Genomic DNA, 27,949 nt, shown 5'->3' with positions numbered 1-27,949 from the left:
TCCTTTTCGAGCATCCCCGGCCTGAAAGCCCCCCGGGCCGACCCCCGGATCCCCGAGCATCCCCGAGGGGGGCAGCGCTCCGGGGGCGGGGATGCGGAGCCCGTTGCACATTCTCTCCGGGCGGCGGCGCGGCGCTCCGCTCCTCCCGGCTCCGCACGGCTCCGCACGGCCCCGGCGGCACGAAGATGGCGACGGCGAGCAAAGCCGGGGCTCGCCGGGCCTGGGGGCTCCTCCTGCCGCTGCTGCTTCTCTTCACGACGCCGGGAAGCCGAGGGAACCGGGGGAACCGGGGGGGACCCGCGGCGCTGCTCCGCGCCCCGCCGCCCGCCGCCGCCGAAGCCCCGCGGAGCCGCCGCGCAGCGCAGCAGCGCCCGCCGGAGCCCATCCAGGTGTACGGACAGGTGAGCCCTGCTGACCCCCAGCCCCTCCCCGACACCCCCAACCCCACCCGGAGACCCCCCACCCCCCCCTTTAAAAAATATATATTAAAAAAAAAAAAAAAGCGATTCAATGAACCAAGCGGCGGAGCGCCGCGTTACATCACCCCCTGCGCTCCCCCCCCGCTGCCGGTGTCCCCGTCCCTCTGTGCCCCCCCCCCGCATGTCCCCAGGCCTGGGGACACAACGCTCCCCCCCCCCTCACCTCCACCTTCCCCCCGCGTGATTTTTTCCCCGTGCTCCGGCCCCGGGGATCCCCCTGGAGCGGTGGGCACCCCCCCATGGGGATCACGACCACCCCCCCTCCCCAGCCCAAACTCTCCCCCCCCATGGGAAGGGGCTGGGACATGCTCGCAGGCAAAGCATCCCCACGCAAAATCATCTCCGTGCACGGGGTCTGCCCCGCTGAGAGAGGCCGGCAGCGAGATGCTGGGCGCTGTTGCCACCGATTTCCACCTCTCCTGTTGTTCTCAGCCACCTTGCCCTGCTCAGTGCATGCTCACGGGCTCCATCCCACCCAAATGAGCAGCAGGAGATGCTGGTGGCCAAGGGCACGCAGCGGTGACACCGCCAGGTAGCCCCTTGGCTAGCGCACAGATGGGACAGCGAGGCCCTGGGGTGGGTGGCATCACCTAAACGTGCCCGTGTTAAACATCCTAACACGCAGAACCCAGGTGGAAGGGGTGACCTTTGATAGAAAACCTTGCTGTGTGATGTGCCGTGCCCTTCTCTGTAAGGATTTTGTGTTTCTGAGCCGTTCCCCATGGCTTTTTTAAAAAAGGGGGAGATGAGCTGCTCCTCAGCACAGCACAGGAATTGCTGCTGCTGGAAGCGCCCCTGCTCGGGGCTCAGCTCCTTGGCAAGTTTTGCAACTGGGACCACAGCCCCCCTCCCCCTTTTTCCATCACTTGAGGGATGTGAAGGAATTACACCCAGCAGGCTGCCTGCCGCGGGAGGCTTCGGGCTGAAACAGCCCATCCTCTTTCTTGTTGTTTTTAATCTCCATACGTCAGACTAAATGATGTTGCCTCATTTGACCCTCCTTGCTTACGCTGCCCGTGTCCCACCACAGCCCCAAAAGACTGCCCTGGGGTGCACAGATGAGGCACGCTGCAGGTGAGGCTCCCTGTCCTCAGCCACATCTGTTTGCCCCCTTAGCTAGCACTTAACCTTCCCCAGACCCTATAATTTCCCCTTCTTCCTACTTCTGGAATAGGCAAGAGCCAGCCAGGGGGGCAGGCCAGGCTCCAGAGGGGCACAAACAGTGCCTGTGCTGCTCCTAAAGCCCTGCTCCCTGATTTTCAGGCCAGGAAAGCAACTTCTACCCCCACCTTGAGCAATTCCTACCCCTCCTTGGAAACCTGCTTCGCCTCCTCTTGCCTCAACATTTGGCTGCTTTAAAAAAAAATAAATAAAAATGTTGCGACCCTATTTCAGAAAGAAAAACGTTATATTTGCCTCTCATCTTCAGTAAGAGGCATTTTTCCCCCAGCCTCCCCCCACCTGCATGGCTCGGGCATGAGCAGCCTTGACACATACAGCGAATTTGGGAGGCTGTGGTAAGCCCAGTGACACCCAGAACGGGACAGAGGGGAAGCAGTGGGAGCTGCACATCAAAGTTTGCCTCCGTTGGGTGATTTCTTGTTGCTTTAAGCTTTCAGAAGGGATTTGCCTGGAGAATTGAGTTGCTCTCACCAGCAGTATCATGCGCAGGTTGAATACCAAAATTTGCCCTTTTGCTGCTTTGGGGTAGGATGTGAAAATGTTAAAGCTTTGATACCTGACATCACTGAGTTTATTAGCTCAAGAAACCACTTTTGAGTGGTTTGGGATGCAGCCCCTCTCCCAGGCCGTGCAGTGCTTTAAATCGTGGTCTACTTTAGAAAAGAAAGGAGAAAGGGATGTGCAGTTAGCACATCCCAGCACAGAAGAAAAAAAAAGCCTTGTACAACGATGCTCCTGCTTCATCACAAGCACCACACGAGCCCCATCCCTCCCATGTCTCTGGTGCTCCTCTAATGCCAGAGGAAAATCGCGTGTTCAGACAAGCAGCCTGTAAAGGAGGGACACCAGCAAGGGGACAGTGCTTGGAGCGAGCCACCGACAGCACGGCAGGGGACCCTTATCTGGGGCGCATCCTGCTCCCGTGCGCTTGGCAGGTCGCTCGGCCATATGCTGCACCTTGGCTCCTGCCCCGAAGCTCCCTGCTCTGCCCCAGCCCCGAAGCAGCCTCGTGTGGAGGTGAAGGGCAGCGTGGCGTGAGGTGAGGCTGGTGCTGCCTGTCACCGCTGCAGGTGACATGGCCAGGGGACCAGAGCAAGAGGGACGCACCGCAGCAGCTAGAACAAGGTGGGGAAGGCAGTCCAAAGCCCTCGTTGCTGCTCAGGAGCCAGACGCAGCTTGCTCAGCACCTTCAGGAACAGGCTCGGACACCTCTTGCCCTAAACGCCAACAAAGACAGAAGCACAATTCGTTATGTGGATTTCCCTCAGCTCACCACCAGCAGTCTCCTCCTCACCCAGGCTGCACACACGGCTACAAGCAAAAGCTTTCCAGCAGCTCAGCACCCGCAGGCCCCAACCCCTGGGACCTTCCAGGCTTCTCTCCAGCTTTTCTTTCTCCAAAGCCACAACTTTGTGCAGTGCAAGAACAAGAGGCAAAAGAAGCTGCAGCACCGGCTGCCTACCTGTGTGCTGGCTCCAAGCACGCTGGGGTCTCAGCAGCAGCAGATGATGATGATGATGATGAGAAGTGGTGGGGCAGGATGTTAATTAACCCCATCTGCTAGTCCTGGGAGGCAAAGGAGAGGATCAGGGCTAGGGACAGCATTTCCCCTGCAGCTCCAGCACAAACACACCTCGAGCGCTGAGCTGCAGAGCGCCCTTTCCTGTCTCGATGGGGTTTATCAGCCCTCCCTCACCAGAAGCAAGCAGAAACCTTTGCTGGAAGCCACGCTGGGACATGAAACATCTCACCTAACCACAACTGCTCCACCACAGCCACTCGTGCTGCTTGCTGTCACCGCCAGGCCCCGTGCCTCTCCCCATGCTCCTGCAAGCCCCTGGCACCCCCTGCCCCTCTCCACAGCCATGGGGACCCCAAAGGACACCCTCAGCTGGTAGCACGCATCCCTCCGACACACAGTGCTCTTACAGATCGCCAAGAATAACAGTTTTCCCTGGAGGGCAGCCTCCTCCCTGGCTGGAGGGACCTCTGGTGCCGGTGGGCAGAGCTGCATCGAGGTATCTGGAGCCCCTCGGTGCCTCCACGTCCTGATAACACGCAGCCAAAGTGGCCCCCGAGCACAGAGGGCGAGAGATTTTTTTCTTCTGAGGCCATTAGCACGTCCCTGAATGTGAGCTCACCTAGCCCCTGACGACCTGCAAAGTGCCAAAGAGCCGTTCTTCTTCCCGAGGACAGAGAAAAGTGCTTCGCAGGGTAAAGCCACCCAGCTATGTGAGCGGAGAAATCAATTGCACTACATCGGATTTGAACCGTACTTAATTTTGACCTAGATTGCTGGCCCTGCGGAGACCTTCCCGGATCAGACGGGGACCTTCTGGTGGCATCCAGGACAACACATCCTGGCACTGGTCCCCAGGCCCCCTTCCCAACCCCAATTTTCCCCCCTCCATTCCCCCTTTGCCTTTCTTTTAGGCACAGCAGCAAAAGGAGAGCTCTGTTGGTGGTAGCAGAGAGAAAACAGCTCTGCAAGCAGATGATTTCGGTATTAGCAGAATTAACATGGGCCTGGCACTCTCTGAAATGAGTCACCCGTGTTTCATATCAATGATTTCAGGCCCTGGCATTTTCAGTCCAAGCCACAAGCAGCGCCGCGGCAGGCACAGAAGGTATTTTAAAATACCGTGGCAGGGTATTTTAAAGCAGATGCTCGGGAGCCGAGCAGAAGGAACGGTAACGGAGCTTCAGGGGGAGCACACGAGGAGCTCAGCGTGCCGTGGATGCAGCAGGCACACGGGGTTGGTGCTGCCTCGTGGCTCCCCGTGATGCCAGACCGTGGCACAAACCTTATTGGGGGCACGGGGAGGGACAGGCTAGCACCAGCCCACTGCAGCTTCCAGCAAGCCATGGGGCAAGAGGTGCAGATCCTACACTTTCAAAGCCCTGAGCTACCTGAGCAGCAGCTTTGCTTCTGATCCCACTTGCTGTGTCCCCATTTTCCGGCTAACAGGAGCAAAATATTTAGCCAGGGCCTTTTCTGCAACCTTTGGCATTGCTCTCTGAGCACCCTAAGCAAGCAGTGTCTCATGGCTCAAGGCCACAGCTTGCTGGGGGTTGCACAAAGGCTTCAGCCGAACCAGCAGAGCATCCACACCATGCCTGCAGGGCCATGTGAAGCTCGTGTCCCCCCTCCTGCCAAGAAACCTTGAAAGTTTCGGCAGCAGCTCAAAACCGCAGAGGCCCGTGGCTCTCCAACGGGCTCGCTTATCAAGCCCTGGTAATAGCCTATTAATTATTCAGAAATTTTCTAGGAACCACGTTTGTTTTTAAGCATCTCATTTTCATTACGTAACAAGGACGGGGGAAAAAATAACCCATAACCCTAGGAGGCTTTTTTTTTTTTTTTTTTTTTGCCTTGTGCAGCCCCATTTTTCCAGCACCGAGGGCTCGCACCACGTCACTTCTTCATGAAAAGCACGTGCTGAGGTCTGACACCAGCCAGGCCTGAGAAGCTCCTGCTCATACAAGGTGTCCATGCTGTGGTCACTCATCCCATGGTAGTGCCACCCCCCCAGCACAGCCAGCACCCGAGCTCGGGGTCAGGCTCTGCCCTTCACGCCCCAAGGAAGCTCCCACCTTCTTGGCCAGACATCAGCTCCAAGGGATGCCCTCTTGTCCCTTCCCAGCTTCCACGTGTTGGGGGATGCTATTAACAGGAGGAAAACCAAACGGGAGCAACTCTAGCAGCAGGAACTGCATTAACCGCACACCCAAGTGGCCTCCGTTGTGCTTTGGCTCCAGTTCTCCCCTCCTGGACTTCATCTGGCACCTCACGTACTGGGAGGACAAATTAGAATTTCATGCATATTTCATATACATTTAATCACTTGGCAGAGCCCAAAACACAGCCCCATTAAGAGGAAATTACGCTAAATGCTGCTTCCATTAGGCACCGGCCATTGCCTCCTTTTAGGATCGAGCAGCTCCTGGGGAAGGTTCCTGCACCAGGGGAGCCAGGGACTGTGACATTGGGGTCTGCCGAGTGAGTGTCACCCCTGCAAGTGGGGACAGGTTGCTCAGGGCAGGGATAAGAGATTTTATGCTACTTCACAGGACACATCCTGGTCAACCGGGCACCAGGAGCTGTTAGCTTGGGGCACGAGGTGCTGCTGCTACCCAGAGAGCAAGGATGGGGTCCTGGTTATCACTGCCCTGAGTGTCACATCCCCACAGCATTTGGGATCACCAGAATTTCAATTAATGGGGGACTTACAGCACAGGGCAGCCTCCTGGTGCCTTCAGGCCCTTTGGTAAAGCCCAGGTCAGCAGCTTGCAGCTGCCCAGAGCTTTCTGCTGAGCACAAACCCTCAGCACCACTTCCTCCTTCCTCCCAGGCAGCCAAACCTCAGCTAACATCAGCTCAGGCTTTATATAAGGGCTCAGCCCTAATTAGGCTGCCCCAGGTCCTGAGCACTAAGCTCCTCGGGCAGCCCAGAGCCCTGTCCCAGCCCTGGGGTGTGCCCACACATCCCCAGTTTCCCTTCCCCAGTGACAGGTCCCCTTTTTGGCTCATGGGGGAAAAAGCTTTAGATGTGCCTTGTGAGTTTAAAGCCAGGCACAGGTGGGAGCCTCCTGATCTGGATTTTTTTTTTTTTTTGGAGGGGGAACGGTTCTGGCATCAGATTTCTGGCAAAAAAAAATTTGCCGTGACAAACCCTTCCTGGAGAAAATGTGCCTGGGGGAGGCCAGGCACCCCTCGGCGCTGCCTTGCCTTCAGGAGCAGGCACCGGACCCCTGCAGGGACCCTGCACCCACAGCTCCCCTCTCCCCAAACCCTGACAGCAATAAACCTGAAGCCACCAACCTCATCCCGGGCACGACCGGGAATTTGAACAAAATAACTAGAATACCCAAAATATACCTAAAAAAAAATAATAAATAATTAGATGTGATGTTTTACTTTTAACAGGGAAAAAGGGGAGACCGGGGCTGTGCCGAGCTGAGCTGGGCACAGACCCTGGGGTGCTTCTCACTGCCCCCCCTGCATGGTTTTAATTTGTTTTTATTATTATTTCTCCCCCTTTGCACGAACCCATTATATAAGAGGGATTTGGAGACTTCTGTTCCACTCGCCTCCCCCCCGGCAGAATAAAACCCTCGTTTTTCCCAAGCATTTATTTTCTGGTTGCTGGGGGGGGGGGCAGGAGCTGCAAGGCATCAGCCCTAAGAAGGGCTTAGCCCCGTATTTTTGCAGCTTGCCTACAGACACCGGGGTTGTGCAGAGCTCCTGCACCTTCAGCTCCTGCACCTTCCGCTCCTGCTGGAGTGGGGCTGCGATGGCATCCCCAGAGGGACCCTTCCCTGCCCCAGCACAACCTGGGGGTCATTTTTGTTCTTGTCATCCCCCAAATCCTCTTTCACCGAGGAAAAATATGAGGAAAACGAACCCCTTCAGACACATAGGTTTCACCAGCATGTTCATAACAGATGCTCCTTTACCGCCTCCTCCCCGGGGAAGTCTTCTCGGTGCTTTAACCCTGTGGTAGCTTGCAGCGAGTGCTGAGCACCTGGCTGGTACCCACAATAAACGCATTCCCAGCCCCACTGAGCTCTGAGGAGCTGGGCACTAAGCCCCCAAGCTTATTGCCTTCAGGGTTTTCATCTCACGGTTCGAATGAGCTTCCCCAAGCCCCGGTTTGGAGGAGTTTCCCCAAACCCCGTGCGTTTCCCGGCATGAGCCGGTGCCGGCAGCCTCCCCCGCAGCCCAGGCTGACGGCGGTGCCCTTCTCCTCCGCGCTGCAGGTCAGCCTCAACGACTCCCACAACCAGATGGTCGTTCACTGGGCAGGAGAGAAGAGCAACGTGATCGTGGCCTTGGCTAGAGACAGCCTTTCTTTGCTGGGTCCCAAAAACAGCGACGTAAGTACCGCAGCCTGCCCTTCCCATGGCACCGGGCGAGCGTTCACAGCCTCCTGCTCCATGCAGAGATGCTGGAGAGGCCCCCAGGTTTGCCCTGGGAGATAAGCATAGTGTGACGATGACCCCACACTATTTTGGGGTCAATTCTGGCACAGCAGACCCCCCAGCAGCACGCAGAGTGCTGTACCCCATGGTGATGCTGCCCGGCTCCGGCACGGGGTGGCTGCGGGTTCCTTCTTGCTTCACCTCTGCCTTGGCACCGTGTGGCCTCTGCCCGCTGTAACCCAGCGTGTTCCTCCAGGTCTACGTCTCCTACGACTACGGGAAGAGCTTTAAAAAGATTTCGGAGCGGTTCAGCTTCGGGGACGGCAACAGCAGCGCCGTGGCCATCTCCCAGTTCTACCACAGCCCGGCCGACAACCAGCGGGTGAGGAGGGACGAGCCCTTCGGGGAGGGAGGGATGAGGGCACCTTTCTCCCAGCTGAAGCTCTCATAAAGCGAGGTGGGATGTCCTTGCCCTGCAGCAGCTGAGCTGCCACTCGCCATCCCCATGGATATTCCCCTCTCCACAGTTCACCCACCCAAATGCTCCCCCAGGATCTGTCTCCCTCTCCCTGGTAGCTTGTGCCCTGCTCTGATCTCCAGGGGACTGACTGCCTGTTTTTCTCCTTCCTTCCTGCCCCCTCTGTCCCCAGTATATCTTTGTGGATGCCTTCGTCCCCTACCTCTGGCTCACCACTGACTTCTGCAAGAGCATCCAGGGCTTCTCGATCCCCTTCAGGGCAGCAGACCTCCTCCTGCACAGCAGGAACCCTAACCTCGTCTTGGGCTTCGACAGGTCCCATCCCAACAAGCAGGTGAGAGCTTCTCCCCTGGCTTCACCCTGACCCCTTGGCCCCATCTCCCCGACTGCTGCAGTCCTAACCCACAGCCCAGCCAGGAACGGCCCCTGCAGCATTAAACGTGGGCATGTGGTTTGGCTTTGGGTCTTGCATAACAAATTGCTTCTCGAAAACAACCCCTTTTTATTTTTATTTTTTTCCCTGAAGACACAGGGTACAGTCTGTAAATAATTACATCACCTTCAGATACGCACACACGCATGGCATGTGTGAAATTTGGAGGCTGAGCAAGCATCCCCTAAAACATGAGCGGGGAGTGATGAGCGGGATGCGTGCACGGTCCCTGTGAGCACCCCGATGCCTTCCCGATGGGATGGAGCTGGCTGCGAGCAGAACCTGTCCCGGACAGGCTGCTGGGGCTGGAAGCAAAAAATAAAATGCAAAAATCTCAGCTCGGGAGCCACCACGGTGCTTAGAAAATAATAAAAAAAAATCAGGCAGCTTTCAGGGACGAGGGCCCTGTGGAGGCTGGGAGCTGCAGAGGGGCTGATGTGCCTGCGGGCGGGCGTGTTTATCGCTGCTGCTGCTCTTGCTGGCGCAATGCGAGATGCTATCTCTGCTCTTTCTGCTCGTGAACTTTGCCTTCCTTGCAGCCGCAGATGGGCAGTGACAGCGCGCTGCGGGGCTCGGTGCTGCAACCGGCCCCGAGAGGGTGGCGGCTCTACCCGGATATTTACCCGTTATTAAAAAAAAGAAAAGAAGTTATTTTTAATTCGGAGTTACTGGAAAACCAAGCCGCTCGGCAGGCAGGGGGAAATCCTCCTGGTGGGAGGGATTCCCTCGTGTGGGTTGCTGCAGGGTCTGTGCCCCCTGGCATCTCTCACCTTTGTCATTGCAGCTCTGGAAATCGGATGATTTTGGCCAGACCTGGATCATGATTCAGGAACACGTCAAGTCCTTTTCTTGGTACGTGTCGTGGCTTTGTGTCCCATCCAGCTCCTGCCCTCTCCCCACTTTTTTGGGGGTGCCAAGGAGCATCCAACCCTGTCCCAGCACCCAGTGGCAGCCCGGACACCGACTTTCTTCTTCCCTGGCCCATGCAGCTCCCTCCAGCAGGGCAGCACCGAGCCCTCCCGATCCTGATCCCCATCTCCGTAGTTTCACCACACGCCTCGCAGTATGCAAACGTGCCATTTAATCTAGATTTCCATCTCATCTCCTCGGGGTCACATCAGAAGGGACAGCACTTGACAAACAGGGCTGGCGAGGGCTCCGAACCCATCGTTCCTGGCCTAGAGCTTAACGAGGAAAACAGGAAACACAGAGCGCCGCGGTAACTTCAGGAGGCAAACACACCTGGGCAAACATTGCCGTTGCATTCCCTGAGCCGTGCCCGGTCCCTCTCCCTTTCATAGAGCTCCTGTGGGCACTGCAGAGCCTCCTCCTCCCTGAGCTCCCTGGGCTCTGCACCTTGGGTGCAGCCAGGGATGCTCCAGCTCCCCCCACACTTTGCATGCTGAACGCTTCTCTGGGAAGGGCTGCGGCTCCTCGGTGCCTTTGGGAGCGCAGGAATGATAAAACCTCACTTTTTTGTTTTTAATTCCAGGGGCGTCGAGCCCTACGACAAGCCAAACACGGTGTACATCGAGCGGCACGAGCCTTCCGGGGCTTCGACTGTCATTCGCAGCACGGATTTCTTCCAAACCCGAGAAAACGAAGAGGTGATCCTGGAAGACGCCGAAGACTTCCAGCTCAGGGACAAATACCTGTTTGCCACCAAGTCTGTGGTACGTACCCTGTGAGCACCGTGCTCGTGACGTGCCGCCGTGGCCACAGAGGGCAGGGGCCGGGATCCTGAACAAAACAACCAGCAAATGCTTATGTCTAAAGCATGGGGAGAGCATTTGCTAGGGATGCTGCTCCTTCCTGCTGCATCCGTAGCCTCTGGACCATCAGTAGCCTCTGGGCCAGCTTGCCACCAAGGCTCCCCATGGGCTATCGGCCACTGCCTTCACTGCATGCCCTCGTGCTGCCATGGATAAGGCAGTGCCGAGCAGCTCTGCTGTCTCTTACCCTCTTTTTCATCAAGCTGGGCAGAAGTAGGTCAGGCTGCCAAGTGCCGGGCCCCGGGAGTACACACGGGATGCCTGCAGAGGCAGGAGGAGGGGGGCCGTGGCTCAGTGGCTGGAAGCCACGTGTCAGTGAGGATTATGCTCAAGCATGAGCTATGTCCAAGCAGCCTAACGTGCTCCAGCATGGCGAGAGAGCCGGGCTGTCACTTTGCTTTCCTAAGGGAAGGGGGTGGCGGTGGATGGCTGTGGTCCTTTTTTCCCCTGGCAGTCCAGTCCCCCTCTGGTTTTGAAGCTGTCAGCCAGTTTCAGACAAACCCAAAGGGAAGCCTGAAAGCATCAAGCTCCCTATCGGTGCTTTCACTGCTGGCAAATCCTTTACAAAGGAGCTACAACGCTTGTTCTCCCTCGAATTTAAGGAGCACCGTCCTTTTTACAAGATGCAAGCACTGCATCCCCCCTGCTGCTGCCACCGAGGCTGTTCCAGCAAGCGCTTTGTTTGCCCTTTGGGGGTGGCTCCTTGCGCAACCACGCCGTGGTTCCTCAGCAGCGAGCAGCAAACACATCACCGTGCAGACGACAGCTCAGAGGAGGGCTTTCAGTTTCTCAGAAATCTCTCCTGCACCTCCTAGGGCCCAGCGCCTTGGCGCTGCACCCGCCCTGCAGCCTGCAGATTTTATCTGGGTGCGCTGCTGGTGTCAGGGGAAGTGTGGGGACATGGAGGTGCCAGCCCATCCTGCACAGCCTTTGGGTTCATGGGCAGCACCCTGACAGCTGGAGCTGGTTTGAGCCATGACATTTTGCAGCACGACTTCAATTCGGGGTTTCTTCAGGGTTTTTTGTGCTCCTGGAGAGCTCCTGGGGTGCAGGGGCCACTGCCACGCTTTCTCCTGTACTGGCTGGTGCTGCACCAAATCACATTAAAATTACCTGTACATGAGGACCAGTAGGACCTACTCTGGTGCAATCAGCCTGGCTGGGACCCCCTGGTTTGGCGATGGGGGTCCCATGCTCGGCATCTGGTCCCTGCACCAAACCTTGCTGCGGTGCAGGGGAGGAGAGCGGCCGCGTCTCGGGCGCGGAGGCGCGGGGACCTCCTGACTCCTGCTCCTCGCCATGGGAGCCGCGGTTGCTTAGCGATGCAGAGCCTGGGAAAAATCAGGCCGCTTATTTTTGGAGCCTAAATCTGGGTTTGGGTTCTTACCGTTGGCAACCCACGTGAAATGTGTTGCCCCCAGCTTTTGCTTTTTTGGCTCAGCGCTGGCGCCTTTCACTTGGTGCAAATCAGTAAAAATAGGAAGGCGAGGACAGGCTGTTCTGCTTCAATCCAGCCTCCTTTCCTCCACCTGACCTGGCAGAAGGGGCAGCAGGAGGGATGCTCGTGTTCATCGCTGCTGCAGGGATGCTGTCACCATCCCTGCCTTGTAGGTTCAGGTTCAGGGAGGTGGGCAGTGGGTGCCAGCTCACTCCCCAGCCACACCATCCATGGATTTGCCCGATTCAGCCAATTTCAAGGCATTTTCAGGGCTGAAATCTGCTCCTAATGTTTCCTTCTGCTCCACCACAGCGTTTGCTGGGTAGCTCGCAGCCGCCGTCGGTCCAGCTCTGGGTTTCCTTCAACCGCAAGCCGATGCGGGTGGCCCAGTTCGTTACCAAGCACCCAATTAAGGTAAGCGGTGCCGTCCAAGACGACCTCCCTGCTGCAGGGCAGAGAGAAGAGTGACTGCTAAGTGGAAAAGCCAAATTGCCCTACATGTAAATCCTGCTCGTAAGCCTCCCGTTCACATCCCACAGGAGTATTACATCGCCGACGCATCGGAGGACCAGGTGTTCGTGTGCGTCAGCCACGACAACAACCGCACCAACCTCTACATCTCGGAGGCAGAGGGCCTGAAGTTCTCCCTGTCCTTAGAAAACGTGCTGTACTACAGCCCGGGAGGAGCTGGCAGTGACACCTTGGTCAGGTAGCGTGCTCTCCGGCCAAAATCTCAGTACTTGTCGGCTGCTTTTGGTCCCCAAAGGCTCTCGAGCTCCCCGTTGCCTCCCCTCGCAGGTATTTTGCCAACGAGCCCTTTGCGGACTTCCACCGCGTCGAGGGCGTGCGGGGCGTCTACATCGCCACGCTGATCAACGGCTCCTTCAGCGAGGAGAACATGCGCTCCGTCATCACCTTCGACAAGGGGGGCACCTGGGAGCCGCTGCAGCCCCCGGCGCAGACGCACTACGGGGAGAAGACGAACTGCGAGGTAGCGCCGGGCGGAGGGGGATCGCAGGACTCGGTGGGACGAGGGATGGATGCCCACTGATGCGCTTTGCTTTTCCAGCTCGCCCAGGGCTGCTCTCTCCACCTGGCCCAGCGCCTGAGCCAGCTGCTGAATTTCCAGCTGCGCAGGATGCCCATCCTCTCCAAAGAGTCGGCGCCGGGACTGATCATCGCCACCGGTACCGCTTCTCCTCCCCGGGGCTGCACGGGGAGGGCTCGGGGGCTCCCTGCTGTCAGGACACCAAAAACTTAGTGGCGTCTCGCTCCCAGATGCACCAGCAGGAGGGATTTTACACAATGGCAATTACATTGTGCATTTTGCTGCCCCGTTCTCCCAGTAATTACAGCATGTCCGTGTCACTGCAGCACGGTGACATTAGAAACCTTGCCCACTTCACTCTGTTCCTCCTTCCTGCCGCTGTCCAAGCGAAAGGGGGCTTGGACTTGCAGAAATTGCTGTTTGCTTCACTTTTTTCCCGTAGAAAACAAGTTATGGAACATTTGCAGAACTACAAGCACGTTTTGTTTGATCGTGTTTATAGCCATATGCTTTTCCCCAGCTGCTTTTAAAACTTGTAATGGTCCTTAAAATATTCGGTTTTAAAGCATTGGCTTCTATTGGGAAAAATCAGCTCCTCCATCACTGCCTCTTGGCTCACGGACTGAAATAGTTTTTGAGGTGGCTGGCTTCATTTTAAGCAGTGCCTTTGTGTACCTGGAGAGGAATGATTTTTCTCATTCTCCTAGGCTCCGTCGGCAGGAACATGGGGAGGAAAACCAATGTCTACATCTCCAGCAGCGCCGGGGCGAGGTGGAGGGAGGTAAGGGCACCTGCTCACCAGCTCAGCCGCAGTGGCGTTGCAGCAGGCAGGATGTTGATAAGAGCCGTGCAGCCCCCAGGCACTAAAGGTGACCTCCGTGCATGCATCAAAGAGCTGGAAGATGCTGAATGCCCCTTCCCCTTGAGATCAAAGCAAAAAAGCTTTTTTTTTTTTTTTTTCTTTTTGTAGGATGTACATTTTGTAGGATGTAGATGTAGGATCAGGCACAGTGGAGGGGAGCCTCATGGCCAAGTCAGCGCTTCACGTGCAGCAGAGCTCTCCCCTCTCTTTGTATTTATTCAGCTCACAGGACGTGTCCTTGGCCTGGGTCATCTGGCCCCTTTTAGACGAGCCTGACAGCCAGGGCTTTTGCAAAGGGGCTGGAGAGGCTCCAGCATCCTCCAGAAACACGGGACGATGCCCTCAGTTTACAGGGAGCTCGATGCTGTTTACTGAGTGGGTGTTCTGGTCTGTGGCAGTATTTGTGGTCTGCCCGCGCTCTCTGCTGCGAGTGTAATATGGTATTTCAACATCTGCAAGCTATTTAGTCCTGTGAATTAACCGGCCTCCTTTTCCTCCCCGTAAGTGCCGCGCGGTCTGGGTTAGCGTCTGGGCACACCGCGGCTCTGGCTGCTGCCACAGCACCCCTGGGGCTGGCAGCTCCAAAATCCACCTGGGGACCCACGTGGGGATCCAAAGTTTCCCCTGGTGAGATCGTTGCAGTTCTGGGCAGGGAGAGTATGCGGAAAGCTGAGACTTTGGAGCGCTGTGCTCCCTCCTGGCTCGCAGGGCAATGAAAGCACGCTGAGGACAAGCAGAGCCGCGGCGCACAGCGCCGAGCTGCTGCACCACCCAGCCCCTTTGTGTCCCACGCAGAGGGGCAGAACGACCCCGTGCTGTTGTTTGCCAGCTGGAAGCACAACACAACCTTTGCTTCCTGGGTTTGGAGGCTGCTGGAAGGCTTTTGGCTCTGCAGATCCCTGGTTTGGTCTGAAAAAGAAGTAAAAAGGAGCCGGTGCGCTTGGTGCCCTTCACGGGATCATCCCCGAGCGCATTAGTGCATACTGCGAGCAGAGTCGGGCACGTCCGTGCTTTCTGTTTTGAAGCCGAGCTCCCTGGGGAGGAAAGCAGAGTGGTTTTGTGCTGGGGCTCACTGTGCAGAGCTGGGGGGGGGAGCAGGAAGCACAACAAGTTTCTTCCTGGGGGCGGATGCGCAGACCATCTCCGGGGCTTGTTTTTGCTTGCCACAGCCCCATTTCTTGTTCAGCTCTCAGGAAAGCTCTCAGCCCAAGAAGAAGCATTTCTCGGCTGCTGTAGGAGGGCAGCGAGGCCCTGCTGGGCTCTCGGGCATGGCATGGAGGTGGGGAGCAGGAGGGCGAGAGGTTTGGTGCAGGAGGAGGAGAGTCCAGGGTGCAGCACACAACTGTGTATTTAGGGAAATGAGGCCAACGGCAGGAGTTGGCCCGTAAGCAGCTGAATTTCTGGTGCCTCCAGACACTTGGAGACCCGAGGGGTTTGTGTGGGTCAGACAGCAGCCCTGACGTGTGCTTCCCAGCAAAGCTTTCCCCTTGATCCAACACAGCTCTGCTATGGGTGATCTCAGCATTAAGCCAGGGACATCCTAACACGCGTGAACAATTCAGGGTCTCGACACTGGGATATGCAAAATGCCCTGACGCCTTTTATCCCCATGCCCCGATGTTCTCCCTTCACCCCTGTTTCTCTTCCAGGCACTGTCGGGGCCCCATTATTACACCTGGGGTGACCATGGGGGCATTCTCGTGGCCATCGCACAAGGCACGGAGACCGACCAGCTCAAGTAAGGGAGGCGCAGTGGAGGCTGGCCTCGGGCTGGGGCTAGAGGTTGCCCTGGGGCAGGCAAAGGCTTGCCCACTGCGGACATCCCGCTCCTTTTTTTCCACAGGTACAGCACCAACGAAGGGGAAACCTGGAAGACGTTCACCTTCTCGGAGAAGCCGGTGTTTGTGTACGGGCTGCTGACGGAGCCCGGGGAGAAGAGCACCATATTCACCATCTTCGGCTCCTACAAAGAGAACGGCCACAGCTGGCTGATCCTGCAGATCAACACCACCGACGTGCTGGGTAAGGGACACCACCAGGGCTGCAGCGGGTGCTCGAGAGCCATCCTGGCCCAGGTTGCTCAATTTAATAAAGCTCTCGCCAAACCCCGGCTGGTGCCCACACCGTGCACCCACCCCAAAACACCCATGTCCATGCAGACAGGGCTGCTGGAGATGCTCGCACCCAAACCCCCTCCCTCGTCTCCGAGGGATTTGTTCAGCAGGAACAGAGAAGAGCAAACCTTCTGAAGGCTTGTGCCCATGAATGTTTTATGACCCGCTTCAGCTTTGATTGCGAGGCAGCGTTTTTAATCAAAGAGCAGTTTAAGCTTGGCAGAGGAATTTGCTCGACTAAAATCTGCAGCGGATTCCCTTGACGTTTTGTTAGAAGCGGAGCTGTCTGGCAACCAGAACGGCTCCACGAGACATCACAACTTCACCTCCACCACCGTGGAGCTGGGGGCCGGGCGAGAGGCTGGGGTTGGCACCTCCTCCCCGGGGACCCGGCACTCTCCTGCTCCCAATCCTTCGTTCTGGGATGCCTACGCAATTTTTTAAGCCAACCTTGTCCCTTCTCGTAGGGGTCCCGTGCACAGAGAACGACTACAAGCTGTGGTCGCCCTCCGACGAGCGAGGCAATGAATGCTTACTGGGGCATAAAACCGTTTTCAAAAGGAGGACTCCTCATGCGACGTGCTTCAATGGGGAGGATTTTGACAGGCCTGTCATGGTCTCCAACTGCTCTTGTACGAGGGAAGACTTTGAATGGTAAATACCAATTAATTTCTTTTAGTCTGGGTCGTAAGTCTGAGATAAATATCTGTGACCAATCGCTCAAAGTGGACAAACATCCAATTTACTTAGCTCTTTGTATTGCTGCTTGATTTTATAGCGAAGAGGAAACTAAATAGACTGAAAACATCCTTTCATTAATAATGGGGCATGAGACTTAATTAATGTCCCTAGAGCCTTTGGGGAGCCTCTGAAAGGTTCTTTAGAAGAGGAAAGTATTGTTAATCCATCACCTTCTTTCAAATGACGGCAGACAATTTGCCATCACGTAGAGATGCTCTGCTAAACAGCCCGCTGACCCTGAGCAGGAGCAGCTGGCCCTGCTTTATCATTTCATCTGCAGTGTGCTCGGCAATGCAACCACACAGCTGTCAGGATTCGGAAACGGGCTCTGGCAATTGGATGCAAAGCTTTGGGGTTAGGAAGTGAACGGGGTTTTGTGGGCTGGGCTTTTAGCAGAGCTCGAAGCTGCTCAAATGCCTGGTACCTGCCTGCCCGGTGCCGAAATGGGACTGGAGGGGCAGCTGCCTTGTCACGGGCAAAAAAAAGTAGGGCTGGTGGGATCTGCTCCCTGCCTCGGAACCACGGCAAAATCAGAGCAATGTAACCTCCTCCACGGCATTTTCCAAACACACCTCAACTCCCATTTTACGGCCAGGAAAGCCGAGATGCAGACATCAGGCAGCTGGCACGGAGCAGGGGTGCAGAGTCCGGGGTGCTCTGGCTCCTATATGCCTTGCTGCCTGTCCCAGCCCAGGCTGCCCAGCCCTGGGGAGGCTTATTTGTGAGGTGTTTGTGAAATGCCCTGCTGAAAGAAGCTGTCTGGGCTGTACGGTATTGGTATACAGCCAAATATTGATAATACATGAGTGAGAGCTTAAAACTTCTTTGCAAAAATAGAGGGGAGTAATAGCACAGCGCAGTGACACTGGTTTCCTTCCCTCCCTTCCCTCCTCACCTCGTTTGTCTCCTTGCAGTGATTTTGGCTTTAAGCTGAGTGAGGATTTATCATTAGAAGTCTGTGTCCCCGACCCTGAATTTGCTGGGAAGCCATACGACCCGCCGGTACCTTGCCCCGTTGGCTCAACTTACAAGAGGACTCGAGGGTACGTGTTGTGCTCGGGAGGGGAACCCGATCCTCTCAGAGCTGGCATTTATGCTGCTGGTGCTAAAACTGGTAAAACACACACACAAACACCCCGTAAGCAGCACTAGATGGATCGCATGCTCAGCCATACGTCACAACATCTAATTTGGAGCTAAGGACCATGAACTGCCTGGCTCTGTGTGTTGCAGCTACCGCAAGATCTCCGGAGACACGTGTACAGGTGGAGACATCGAGTCCCGGCTTGAAGGGGAGCTTGTACCATGCCCACTGGCTGGTGAGTTGCAGGACAGCCTCATTCAGACACCTTCAGCTCGTGCCTGAGGTGTAAATTAGCCACAAGTACTGGGGACCAGGGCAGAGGCTGCCCTTTTATCCTCACACACCCAGTAAGACATCACCTCCATCCCTGCGCTCTTTCCTCTCAAACCTATGATGCCCTGACACGCTGCCGTGCCTGCGTGCTGCCAGCTATTTGCATTCTGCTCCTCGCAGCTTTAATTTAATCTGCCATCACGCAGCAGCTCGAGAGTGATGGCTTTGCACAAGGCTGGCACCACGCTGCAGGCAGGGCGCACCCGGGGCCCTCACCACGTGTAGCTTTCCTCCTCGCCCAGCACCGATGTGATTTCCGCCCCTCCAAGCCCTCTGCAGCTATTTGGAAGCTGCTCTGGGCATGCTGTGACAGGCCCTGGTGATCAGAAAATAAATGTGTGGTCCCTTCCTGCCCCAGCTTTGCAGTGCCTTGTTCCCAGAGTGTTTGTTCATCGTCTTTGGATACGTGTTGGCTTGTGCCATGGTAACCCTTGGGTGTACGGTATCCATTTCCTATCTCCATATAATCTCATTAGGGGTGCAGAGCCAGAGCTACTCCCTGCCATCAGCCTCCCTCGTTAATAGCATTATCGGGCTTCACTTGTAGTGTGCTAACACCCGAGAGACTTTGTCCTGGGCCGGGTTCCCATTGTGCACCACCCTGCGCACATCAGGAACACAACCCCATGCTGGGATAGCTTCTGCAGGGAAGGTGGACCCCAAGACAGCGCTCTCACCTTTTTTATGAGAATTTGGAGGAGCAGAGAGCAGCATTTTGTTCCTAATTGCCAGCATGCTAATGTAGAAAGGAAGCGGTCACAGCGCTTTTTGCCATCCTTGCCTCCTCCTTCAGCCCTCTGGATAAACAACGGCTGGAGGGTTTTCCTGGGGTGCGAGTGAATAAGGGGAGCGAGTAAGGCTATTAGTGGATCCTAATCAGCCTAATCCCACTGAGACAAGGGCCTTTGCCTACGTTATGCCGTGGAGCCACAGCATGCAGGCAGGAGGGGGGAAGATAAAATGCCCTTGCACTCCTTGAGCATCCCCAAAGGGCCCGAGGTGTCCGGGTGATGAGCGCCCTGTCCCCACAGAGGAGAACGAGTTCATCCTGTACGCCACCCGCTACTCCATCCACCGCTACGACCTCTCCTCGGGCGTCAGCGAGGAGCTGCCGCTGGCTGGGCTGCGCGGGGCAGTCGCCCTCGATTTTGACTACGAGCACAACTGCTTGTACTGGGCCGATGTCACCCTCGACATCATCCAGGTGAGCGGGGGGCTCCTGCCGCCAGGGCAGGGCTGAGCTGAGAGCCTCATTTCAGGCGTTTCTCATCGCTCAGCTCTCTGTGTGGCTTGTCTTGCATGCCTGCCTCTGCTAATCTCGAGGTTGGGAATGTCCTTGCTTTTTATTAATGTTCATTTTTCTATTTCTTTGTCTTTTTTTCTTTTTTTTTTCTTTTTTCTTTTTTTTTCTTTTCCCAGCGTCTTTGTCTCAATGGCAGCTCTGGGCAGGAAATAATCGTAAGCACCGGGCTGGAAACAGTGGAAGCCTTGGCCTTTGAACCTCTCAGTCGGTTGCTGTACTGGGTCAACGCTGGGATTCCCAAAATCGAGGTATGGCCACATCACCCCTGCTGCAAAGAGGGGACTGCAGCAGGGCACCTTTGGGGCAGCTGGGCCCCAAAATACTGCTGGTTTGTTGTGACTGAGCCCCAGCCCTCACCAGCAGCATGGCATGATGCTGCCTTGGGTCTACAGGACCATCTAGGTTGGAAAAGACCTTCAAGATTATCAAGTCCAGCAGTCAACCTGACCTACCGAGTCCCACCACTAAACCGTGTCCCTTAGAGCCATGTCCACACATCTCCTAACTAGCTCCAGGGACCGGGTTTCCACCACTGCCCTGGGCAACCCCTTGTGCACCCTCTCCATGAAGAAGTTTATCCTAATAGCCAACCTGAACCTCCCCGGTGTAACCTTTTCCTTGCATCCTACACTTGTTGCCTAAGAACACGATAATATTCAGCCCTGAGGTCAGTTTGTGAGGCCAAAGAGGGGGAAAAAAGCAAAACCCACACCCAGCCGGGTGGGTTGCAAACAGAGCTCCTTCAAACTGCCGCTAAATTCACCACCCCACCATCTGTTATCACCCACCTTAGAGTACCTGCTCCTTGTGCCTGTGGCAGCTATCTTATTAGAATGCACTAATTAAATGCCCTAGGATCCACAAAGCTTTAGGGGGGCAGCAGCCCGCAGTAAGCACAGCCCTTCTCTTTCATCACGACTCCAGGTTGCCAATCCGGACGGAGACCTGCGTCTCACCGTCCTCAATTCCTCCATACTCGAGCGACCCAGAGCCCTCGCCCTGGTTCCCCGAGAAGGGTAAGAAAGAAACCATCCGCAGCAGCCACGTCCCTCGGTTCTCCTTGGGGGCACCAGGCAGACCAAGCCCTCTCCTTCACCACCACATTCACACGAGCAGAACCCAAGGGAGGTGCTGCAGGCAAGGCTTGGGGGTGATGGGGAGGCACCGACAGAGCCTGGCTGCACTCCCGTGGCTGGTTAGAGCACGAGCACCATCCCGACAGCTGCGTTGGCACCTTGCAGTGCTCCCAGCTCTTAGACACAGCAGTTCACAGCTAGGTAACCTCCAGCTGCACTCATGCCCCAGAAACTGCAGCTAAATTAGCCTGCCTTCTGCTCGCAGATCTGCTGCTCGCGCTCATTTGACTTGCAAAGCGCTCCTTTCCCAAAGGCACGTCTTGCAAGAGACGGGGAATGTAAAGCACTCAAACACCGCCTGATAACCTGTTCCCTCGCGACACGCTGGGTTGTTATTTTGGGTACGCTCTCTGCCTGTTGCAGGCTGATGTTCTGGACTGACTGGGGAGACTCCAGACCCGGCATTTACAGAAGTGACATGGACGGGTCCTCGGCCGGCTGCATCGTCTCGGAGGGCGTGCGGTGGCCCAACGGCATCTCGGTGGACGACCGCTGGATCTACTGGACCGAAGCCTACATGGACAGAATCGAGAGGGTGGATTTCAACGGGCTGCAGAGATCCGTGATCCTGGACAGCCTCCCGCACCCCTATGCTATCGCTGTGTTTAAGGTATCGCTGCAGCCTCTCATTTTGTACACGTTTCCATTGCACGCACACTGCGGCTGCTGCTTGCATTGGGCAGGTGGATGCAGAGCCTTTAGCACTTCGGGTTTGGTGGGAAGGAGCTAGCACGATGCTCAATCTCTTTATGCTCCGGGTGTGTTCCCACAGCCCCCTGAAGCTAGCAACGTCTGCTTCCACTCATACTCAAATCCCAGTTCAGGTCTTCCTCATCTTCCTCCCCACGGGCTGGGGAGGGTTTGCACGCTGCTACCCCGTGACCACAGGGTGCTCAGGTGCTGTAGTGCAAGGGGACACCAACAGCAGGGCCTGCGTTTCAGAATGAGATCTACTGGAACGACTGGTCGCAGCTGAGCATCTTCCGAGCATCCAAAAACAGCGGCTCCAGGATGGAGACTTTAGTCGGCCGGTTAAACGGGATCATGGACATGAAAATATTTTACAAAGGGAAAACAACAGGTAATGGACTGGCTTCTTCTTCAGGTGGGCGTAGGATCTCCAGAGGGCTTTTCCCAGCCTGAAAGAGACCGAAAAAAATGGGGTGCGAACCTAAAGCTGGGTTCTGGGTGGGATAGAGCTTCCCGTGGGGTCTGAAGCCTCCTGCCCTCATGGTGTCCCCCTCCTTCCCCCGGTGCCAGGGCAGAACGCCTGCATCACCCACCCCTGCAGCCTGCTCTGCCTGCCCAAGTCCAACAACGGCCGGAGCTGCAAGTGCCCCGAGGGGGTTTCCAGCTCCGTGCTGCCCACAGGGGAGGTGAGGTGCGACTGTCCTCGTGGCTACGTCATGAAGAACACCACTTGCCTGAAGGAAGGTAAAACCAAGCTCTGTTCCTGCTGCTGCTTTGCCTTGCGAGGTGGCAGCCTCTATTTCAAAGCCTCTCCTGCTGCCCTTTGGGCGAGGAGGAGAGCAGCCCGCTGTCCCAAAATGCGGCGTCATGCCTCCTGCCGGCTTGTTTTTGTTTTCCCCTCTGCACCAGAAAACACGTGTCTGCCCAACCAGTACAGATGCTTCAATGGGAACTGCATCAACAGCATTTGGCAGTGTGACAATGACAATGACTGTGGGGACATGAGCGACGAGAAGAACTGCCGTGAGTGTCCTGCGCTGGCGTTCGCCCCTCCAAATTTAGATGTCTGCTGCGGCGTCGCTGCACCTGAGCCGATTGCTTATACTCCCTGTGTAGTCAGGGGGAGCAAGAGGTGCTCCTGGGGGTGATATCCCAAGCTGGCTGGGCAACTGGTGCCCTGCAACATTTGCCCCTTGGCTTTTCTGCCCTGGCTTGCAAGCAGTGGGGCGGGATGACTTTCAGCCCCGTTCCCCAAAATTGACATCGACATCGAAGCGGTGCTTCAGGCTGCATTGAGCGAGGCTCTGCAGGATGCACTCCCTCTCCTTCACGCACGCCCGTGGTGGCAGGATCTGTCCCCTCCCCACGACCCTGATCTCCTCCTCCTCTCCCTACCACATCAGCCACCACGGTGTGTGACGCTGAGACCCAGTTCCGCTGCCGGGGCTCGGGGACCTGCATCCCGCTGTCCTACAAGTGCGACCTGGAGGACGACTGCGGAGATAACAGCGACGAAAGTCACTGCGGTGAGCTGCCTCCCGGCCTGAAATTGCCTCCCCTTTCCCTGTGCGAGGGATGAAAGCCTGATGTCGGGCAAGGCAGTGCTGCCTCAGATCCCCTTGTGTTCACCCTGGCCAAAAACCACCTCCTCCCACCACGTTCTGGGCAGGAGATAAGGGATGGAAGAAGCCAACGAGGCCATGCAGTGATTCCCCCCTGGCTGCGGTCTGGCAGGGAGGCTTCTGTGCTGCTGTCATCCAGCTCTCCCGCTCTGCTCCTTGGGTTCCCCTGTAACTCGAAGCCAAATATTTGGGAGAGATTAAAGGCTGACCTTGGGCAGCCGCCCAGCAGACGCATGGGAGGCGTGGGTTGCTCGGTGTTCCCGTGTTTGCAGCCATCCATCTCCAGCTCAGTGATTCAGAGAGGTCAGTGCTGAACTGAAGGAGAAATGACGCTGGTAAACAGAGCAGGATGGGACCCCTGGGTCATCCAGGGCTAGGGACAAGGCAGGAAAAGCTGCTTTTAGGATGGCTCTGCTTTGCAGGGCTGCATGGACTGTTGCTTCTGAACCAGCAGCCTCCTCTCCTCGGTCCATAGCCTGTGTGAAGTTGTCCTCCTCCTCTCCCCTAGCCCCCAAAGCACCTGAAAAGCACCTGTGTTTGTTTGCAGAGGCTCACCAGTGCAGAAGCGACGAGTTCAGCTGCAGCTCAGGGATGTGCATTCGCCTTTCCTGGATGTGTGATGGCGATAACGACTGCAGGGACTGGTCTGATGAAGCCAACTGCACGGGTAAGCACTTTGATGTCTTCAATAACCTGCTGCCATCACTCCTTAAGGGCTCCCAACCTCTCCAAACAGCATTTGAGGGGTTTCACTAGCATGGCTCTTGGTGAGGATGTTTTTACACCGTGCTTTGCACCACCACAGGCTGCTCCCAGCACATCCTCAGCAGCCCGAGGTGCTGCAAGGCGTTGTGCCACGGCGGCTGTGCCTTTGAAAGCGCACTGAATAGCGAAGCGGGGCCGTGGCCGCCGGGCAGCCAAAGGATACTTGTGTGCAAAATGGGCTCCTTTGTTGCAGCGAGGCAACAAACAGGGCAGTGTGCACTGATCTCCTTTCAGAGCTTGAACTCTGACCGGTTTCTTGCCGTTAAGCACGTTGCAGAAAACAAGAAAGCAATAAACTGCAGAGAGGCTGCAAAGGAGAGGCAGATTTGGTGGGGAAGCAGCTCCTCTTGTGAGCAGCCTTGCTGTTCTCCATGGCTTCAGAAATCTAAAGTGGGTGGCAGGGCTATGGAGCCACAAGTGGCAGATCTGCTCTCTTTTTTGCTTATAACTCAAATTGATGCCACCTGGTTGCAAGAAATGCTAGTCCTCACCCTGTGCATCATGCCCTGCACCTGGGAGCCTCATGCTCTGACAGTCACGGCACTCAACCACCCTCAACACCAGTATAAAACTGACAGTGCTAAAGTCAACAGCCAGATAGAGCCTACTCCTCATCAGAAAAGCCAGCTGATAACAATGCATTGATCTTTTTCATTAAAAATAATAATACCAAAACAACAACACCCAAACAAATGTTTGCATGAGTTTTGAGAGTTTTGAGAGTAGGCAGCGCTTTGTTCCAGCAGCGAAAGGCATGAGGTCACATCATAAAGCAATACACAGGAGAGACCAGGTAACAACCAGCATCAGAACAGATGGGCTGATGGGGTGAGGGGAGCCCCACGGGGCCCAGGAGAGCCCCCAGGGGATGGGAGCCACCGTGCTGAGCTCCTGCATCTCCCCCTGCAGTGCTGAACCTGCCTGGAGCACGCAGGGTTTGCGGTGATGCTCTGGGGACGAGGGTGGTTGATATTCCGTGTGCGTGGCTGCACGAGGAGGTTTAATTTATATTGGTAGCACTTATCTCTCCTATGAGTTTCTCCAGAGAGAATTGCTACAGGAACGGAACCTACTTCAAAACGCGTATCGGGTTTGTAAAGCCTAAAGTTGAAATTATCTAAGAGGATCACAATTATTTGAGAAACATTTCATCTGACTCCACTGGCTGCATTTATTGCTCTTATCTAAAATAATTACATTTCACACTGAATACCTAATAGAATATTACTGCCACAAAACTGTAGCATTCGGAAATATCTGCAAGGACACGTCACAACTAACCTGGAATTCACCAGCATGCAATTTAATTAAGTTGCACATTGCTTTTCTTCTCGATAATGACAAGTGCTCTCCTGGTTGAAGAGCGGCATTTGTCTTTAAAGCGACAATGTATGCTAGGCTTCAACCAGCATCCCCCACAGGCAGATACGTTTGCAACAGGACCCTAAAAAAGACCAAGGCCCCGATCCCCTTGAAACCCTGTCCTGGTTTCAGCTGGGATAGAGTTAATTTGCCTCCTCATTTTTAAGAGACTTGTATTTCTAGGTTGCTGTGGGAGCACAGAAAAGGCTCGCCGGACTTAATTCCAGACCGTCCCCAATGCCCCTCGGTGTCACACATCCCTGCTCACTGCCCCATCCTAGGGTCCCTGAACAGGGACCCTGCCAAAGTTTTGCTCATTTGCTGTGACATTTCTTGCCATCTGCAGCAAGATGCAGCCACTGTCACCTGCACCCACACTCATCTAGGGTTAGGATCAAAGGGAAAGAGGCTCCTGATTTGGAGAGCATTAGGACCCCTCAGGAGCCTCTGAAAACCATCCCAGGGGCACAGTGGTCTTATGAGCAAATACAGCAGAGAGAGAAAAAGACATGGCATGGCCTGGGGAGACCCAGATTCCCAGCAATGTGTTGCCTGAAGCCCTCTGGGTGTGAACTTGTGCTGCAGAGATGCGAATCCGTGCTGGGATCCAGCACGATGTGATGTGCTGATGCAAAGGGGATGGTGCAGGGCTGCGTGGTGCTGAGTGCCCCGTGCTCAGCACCGCTCCCTGCTCTGCTTCCAGCAGTGTCCCACACCTGCGAGGCCTCCAGCTTCCAGTGCCTCAACGGCCACTGCATCCCGCAGCGCTGGGCGTGCGACGGCGACGCCGACTGCCAGGACGGCTCCGATGAGGACCCAGCCGACTGCGGTATGGCACGGGGACACTCCAGCAAACCCAGAGAGATGACTCCTGTCCCTCCAAAAGAGGGCAAACACGGGGAAAAAGGGAATCAGGGCTGCGCTGCATTTTTTTGTATGGGAAAGGAAACCAACGAAATCCACCTCATTCTGCTTTTTTTCAGAAAAAAAGTGCAACGGCTTCCAGTGCCCCAATGGGACTTGCATCCCGACCAGCAAGCACTGCGATGGCATCACCGACTGCTCCGATGCCTCGGATGAGCAGCACTGTGGTGAGTACACAGGGGGGCTGGTGGGACCTCGGCAGCAAGGGCAGCTGGGCTCAGGGCATGAGGGAAAGGGGATCAGGACATTATGGGGTGAGGGCAGTCTGTGCAGGGACAGTGCTCAGTCTGTTGGTCCTGAAAACTTTCTGTAGCTCCGTGAAATCTGGACGCTGCGCTTGGATTTGTCCAAATCAGTGTCCGCCCTGCTGGCAATCCCTGCCGAGACCCCATCCCCTCCTCTTTCCCCAGAACCCCTCTGTACCCGCTACATGGATTTCGTGTGCAAGAACCGGCAGCAGTGCTTGTTCCACTCCATGGTGTGCGATGGCATCATCCAGTGCCGAGACGGATCAGATGAGGACGCCAACTATGCTGGATGCTGTAAGCGTGATATCGCGCATCTCAGGGCACTTTGCATTAGGAGGGCTGGAGACAGAAGGGAAAGGAGGCATGGGGAGGGTACCAAACCCTGCCAGGTCACCCAAACAGTGGCTTTGGACTCTAATACTTTGCTTTCCCAAGTCCAGATGCCCTCTGAGGGTACACCTTCCTTCCTCCTCCATGCTAACCCTCTGGTTTCCCTCCGTGCAGCCCAGGACCCCGAGTTCCACCGCACGTGCGACCAGTTCAGCTTCCAGTGCCAGAACGGCGTGTGCATCAGCCTGGTGTGGAAGTGCGACGGCATGGATGACTGCGGCGATTACTCGGACGAAGCAAACTGTGGTGAGCAGTACCTCGAGGTCCCTCGTCAACCCCTTTGAATTTCGGGGCCCAGAAAACAGGCTTCTTCTGCTCCGTATACCCACACATGCATGCGTGCACCATCCCACTTGCACATTGCAGAGCATCTCGAATATAGATCAGTGTCATCTTCCCCTTATTGCAGGTAGATTAACTGGAGCACACTGAAAATCCGATGCGGCAGGCACACGTTGTGCTTGACTGAGTCTTGTGTGACCATATTTACTCCACAGCTTCCCAGCCCGAAGCAGACAGGCAGCTTACAGCCAAGCTCAATATTTATCAATGTTCCCTCGGTAGCTTTAGGAGCTGTACGGAGCCAGACGAAGCAGCTGCGGCTTCGTTTTGGAGCAGCAGGGTTTGCTTCTCCCTTCCTGCCATGCTCTGGGTGAATTTCACTGTCAGCCCTGGTTTTGAGATCGTAGGTGCTGTCTGGCCATGGAGCACCCAGCACGCAGACACTGGGGTGGTGACACCAGGCCAGAGAGGGCTGGGAGGAATGGGGATGCTGGAGAAGAGGGGACCTGCAGTTGTGCAGGGGGGATGCTGGGGTGATGCTCTCAGGGCTGGTATTCCCATGCCCCAAATGTGCTGAAGGCTGCTGAGATGACACAGGGGCTCACAGGGTTCTCCTGTTCTCATCAGAAAACCCAACAGAGGCCCCGAACTGCTCCCGGTACTACCAGTTCCAGTGCGGGAACGGCCACTGCATCCCCAACCGGTGGAAGTGCGACGAGGAGAACGACTGCGGGGATTGGTCGGACGAGAAGGAGTGTGAGGGTGAGGACCTGTGGTGCTCCGTGATGCTCTGCATACAGGGGCCCCATGGCCCCAAAATCCCCCTTGAACAGGCATTCTGCCTTGTTGAACCCCCTGATCATGAGCTGCGAGGAGACGATGCAGATAAAACACAGGGCTTGCGATGCCTGGCTTGCTCCCTGCTCCCCCCTACCACGGGGGCTGGCTGGGTGCTGGGAGCAGCCCCCGAGAGCCTCTCCGTTCGTTCGGTGTCCTTTCAGGCTCCCCAGTAGTTCCCGTCACCGCAGCCGCCCCGCCGACGTGCCTGCCCAACCACTACCGCTGCAACAGCGGCGCCTGCATCGTGAACAGCTGGGTCTGTGACGGGTACAAGGACTGCACCGACGGCTCCGACGAGGACGCCTGCCCCACCTCCCGTAAGCTCTTCCTCACCCTCTTCCTCCCGAATGCCCGGTGACATCCCTGCCTTGCACCCCAGCGATTTGCATCGCAAGTTTGGGCACCCCAACGGGAGCCATCCACCTGCTGGATGGGAAGACATTGCCATCTAGTGGAGTCGGGACCCGGGGACGGCTTTCGGTCCCTCCTGCTGGTGGCCCT

The 27,949-nt window shown here is 56.1% G+C and overlaps 1 protein-coding gene across 2 annotated transcripts in view; it reads left to right on the top strand.

The window, feature by feature from the left end:
• Positions 1-135: 135 nt before the first annotated feature.
• Positions 136-27,949, top strand: part of SORL1 (sortilin related receptor 1) — a 40,962-nt gene continuing 13,148 nt past the window's right edge. Inside the window, exons 1-31 of one of the 2 annotated variants that reach the window (XM_082778072.1) lie at positions 136-401; positions 7,422-7,538; positions 7,840-7,965; positions 8,234-8,395; positions 9,279-9,346; positions 9,987-10,167; positions 12,017-12,118; positions 12,244-12,413; positions 12,503-12,695; positions 12,774-12,891; positions 13,460-13,533; positions 15,264-15,352; positions 15,458-15,636; positions 16,196-16,382; positions 17,384-17,512; positions 17,703-17,788; positions 18,918-19,090; positions 19,306-19,437; positions 20,114-20,205; positions 20,689-20,935; positions 21,268-21,406; positions 21,586-21,759; positions 21,925-22,038; positions 22,419-22,541; positions 23,185-23,304; positions 25,471-25,593; positions 25,748-25,855; positions 26,099-26,230; positions 26,441-26,572; positions 27,236-27,370; positions 27,610-27,765. In XM_082778072.1, coding sequence (XP_082634198.1) covers positions 186-401; positions 7,422-7,538; positions 7,840-7,965; positions 8,234-8,395; positions 9,279-9,346; positions 9,987-10,167; positions 12,017-12,118; positions 12,244-12,413; positions 12,503-12,695; positions 12,774-12,891; positions 13,460-13,533; positions 15,264-15,352; positions 15,458-15,636; positions 16,196-16,382; positions 17,384-17,512; positions 17,703-17,788; positions 18,918-19,090; positions 19,306-19,437; positions 20,114-20,205; positions 20,689-20,935; positions 21,268-21,406; positions 21,586-21,759; positions 21,925-22,038; positions 22,419-22,541; positions 23,185-23,304; positions 25,471-25,593; positions 25,748-25,855; positions 26,099-26,230; positions 26,441-26,572; positions 27,236-27,370; positions 27,610-27,765 — 4,297 coding nt within the window. In that variant the 5' untranslated portion in view covers positions 136-185. Of the gene's footprint in view, positions 402-7,421; positions 7,539-7,839; positions 7,966-8,233; positions 8,396-9,278; positions 9,347-9,986; positions 10,168-12,016; positions 12,119-12,243; positions 12,414-12,502; positions 12,696-12,773; positions 12,892-13,459; positions 13,534-15,263; positions 15,353-15,457; positions 15,637-16,195; positions 16,383-17,383; positions 17,513-17,702; positions 17,789-18,917; positions 19,091-19,305; positions 19,438-20,113; positions 20,206-20,688; positions 20,936-21,267; positions 21,407-21,585; positions 21,760-21,924; positions 22,039-22,418; positions 22,542-23,184; positions 23,305-25,467; positions 25,594-25,747; positions 25,856-26,098; positions 26,231-26,440; positions 26,573-27,235; positions 27,371-27,609; positions 27,766-27,949 lie in introns of both variants that reach the window. The other variant, XM_082778071.1, reaches the window with a different exon arrangement.

The sequence above is a fragment of the Aythya marila genome, assembly GCF_965140915.1.
Source record: "Aythya marila genome assembly, chromosome: 23".
Classification (NCBI taxonomy): Eukaryota; Metazoa; Chordata; class Aves; order Anseriformes; family Anatidae; genus Aythya; species Aythya marila.
The sequence above is the reverse complement of the archived record's forward strand: the minus strand, read 5'-3'. Positions and strand labels throughout refer to the sequence as shown.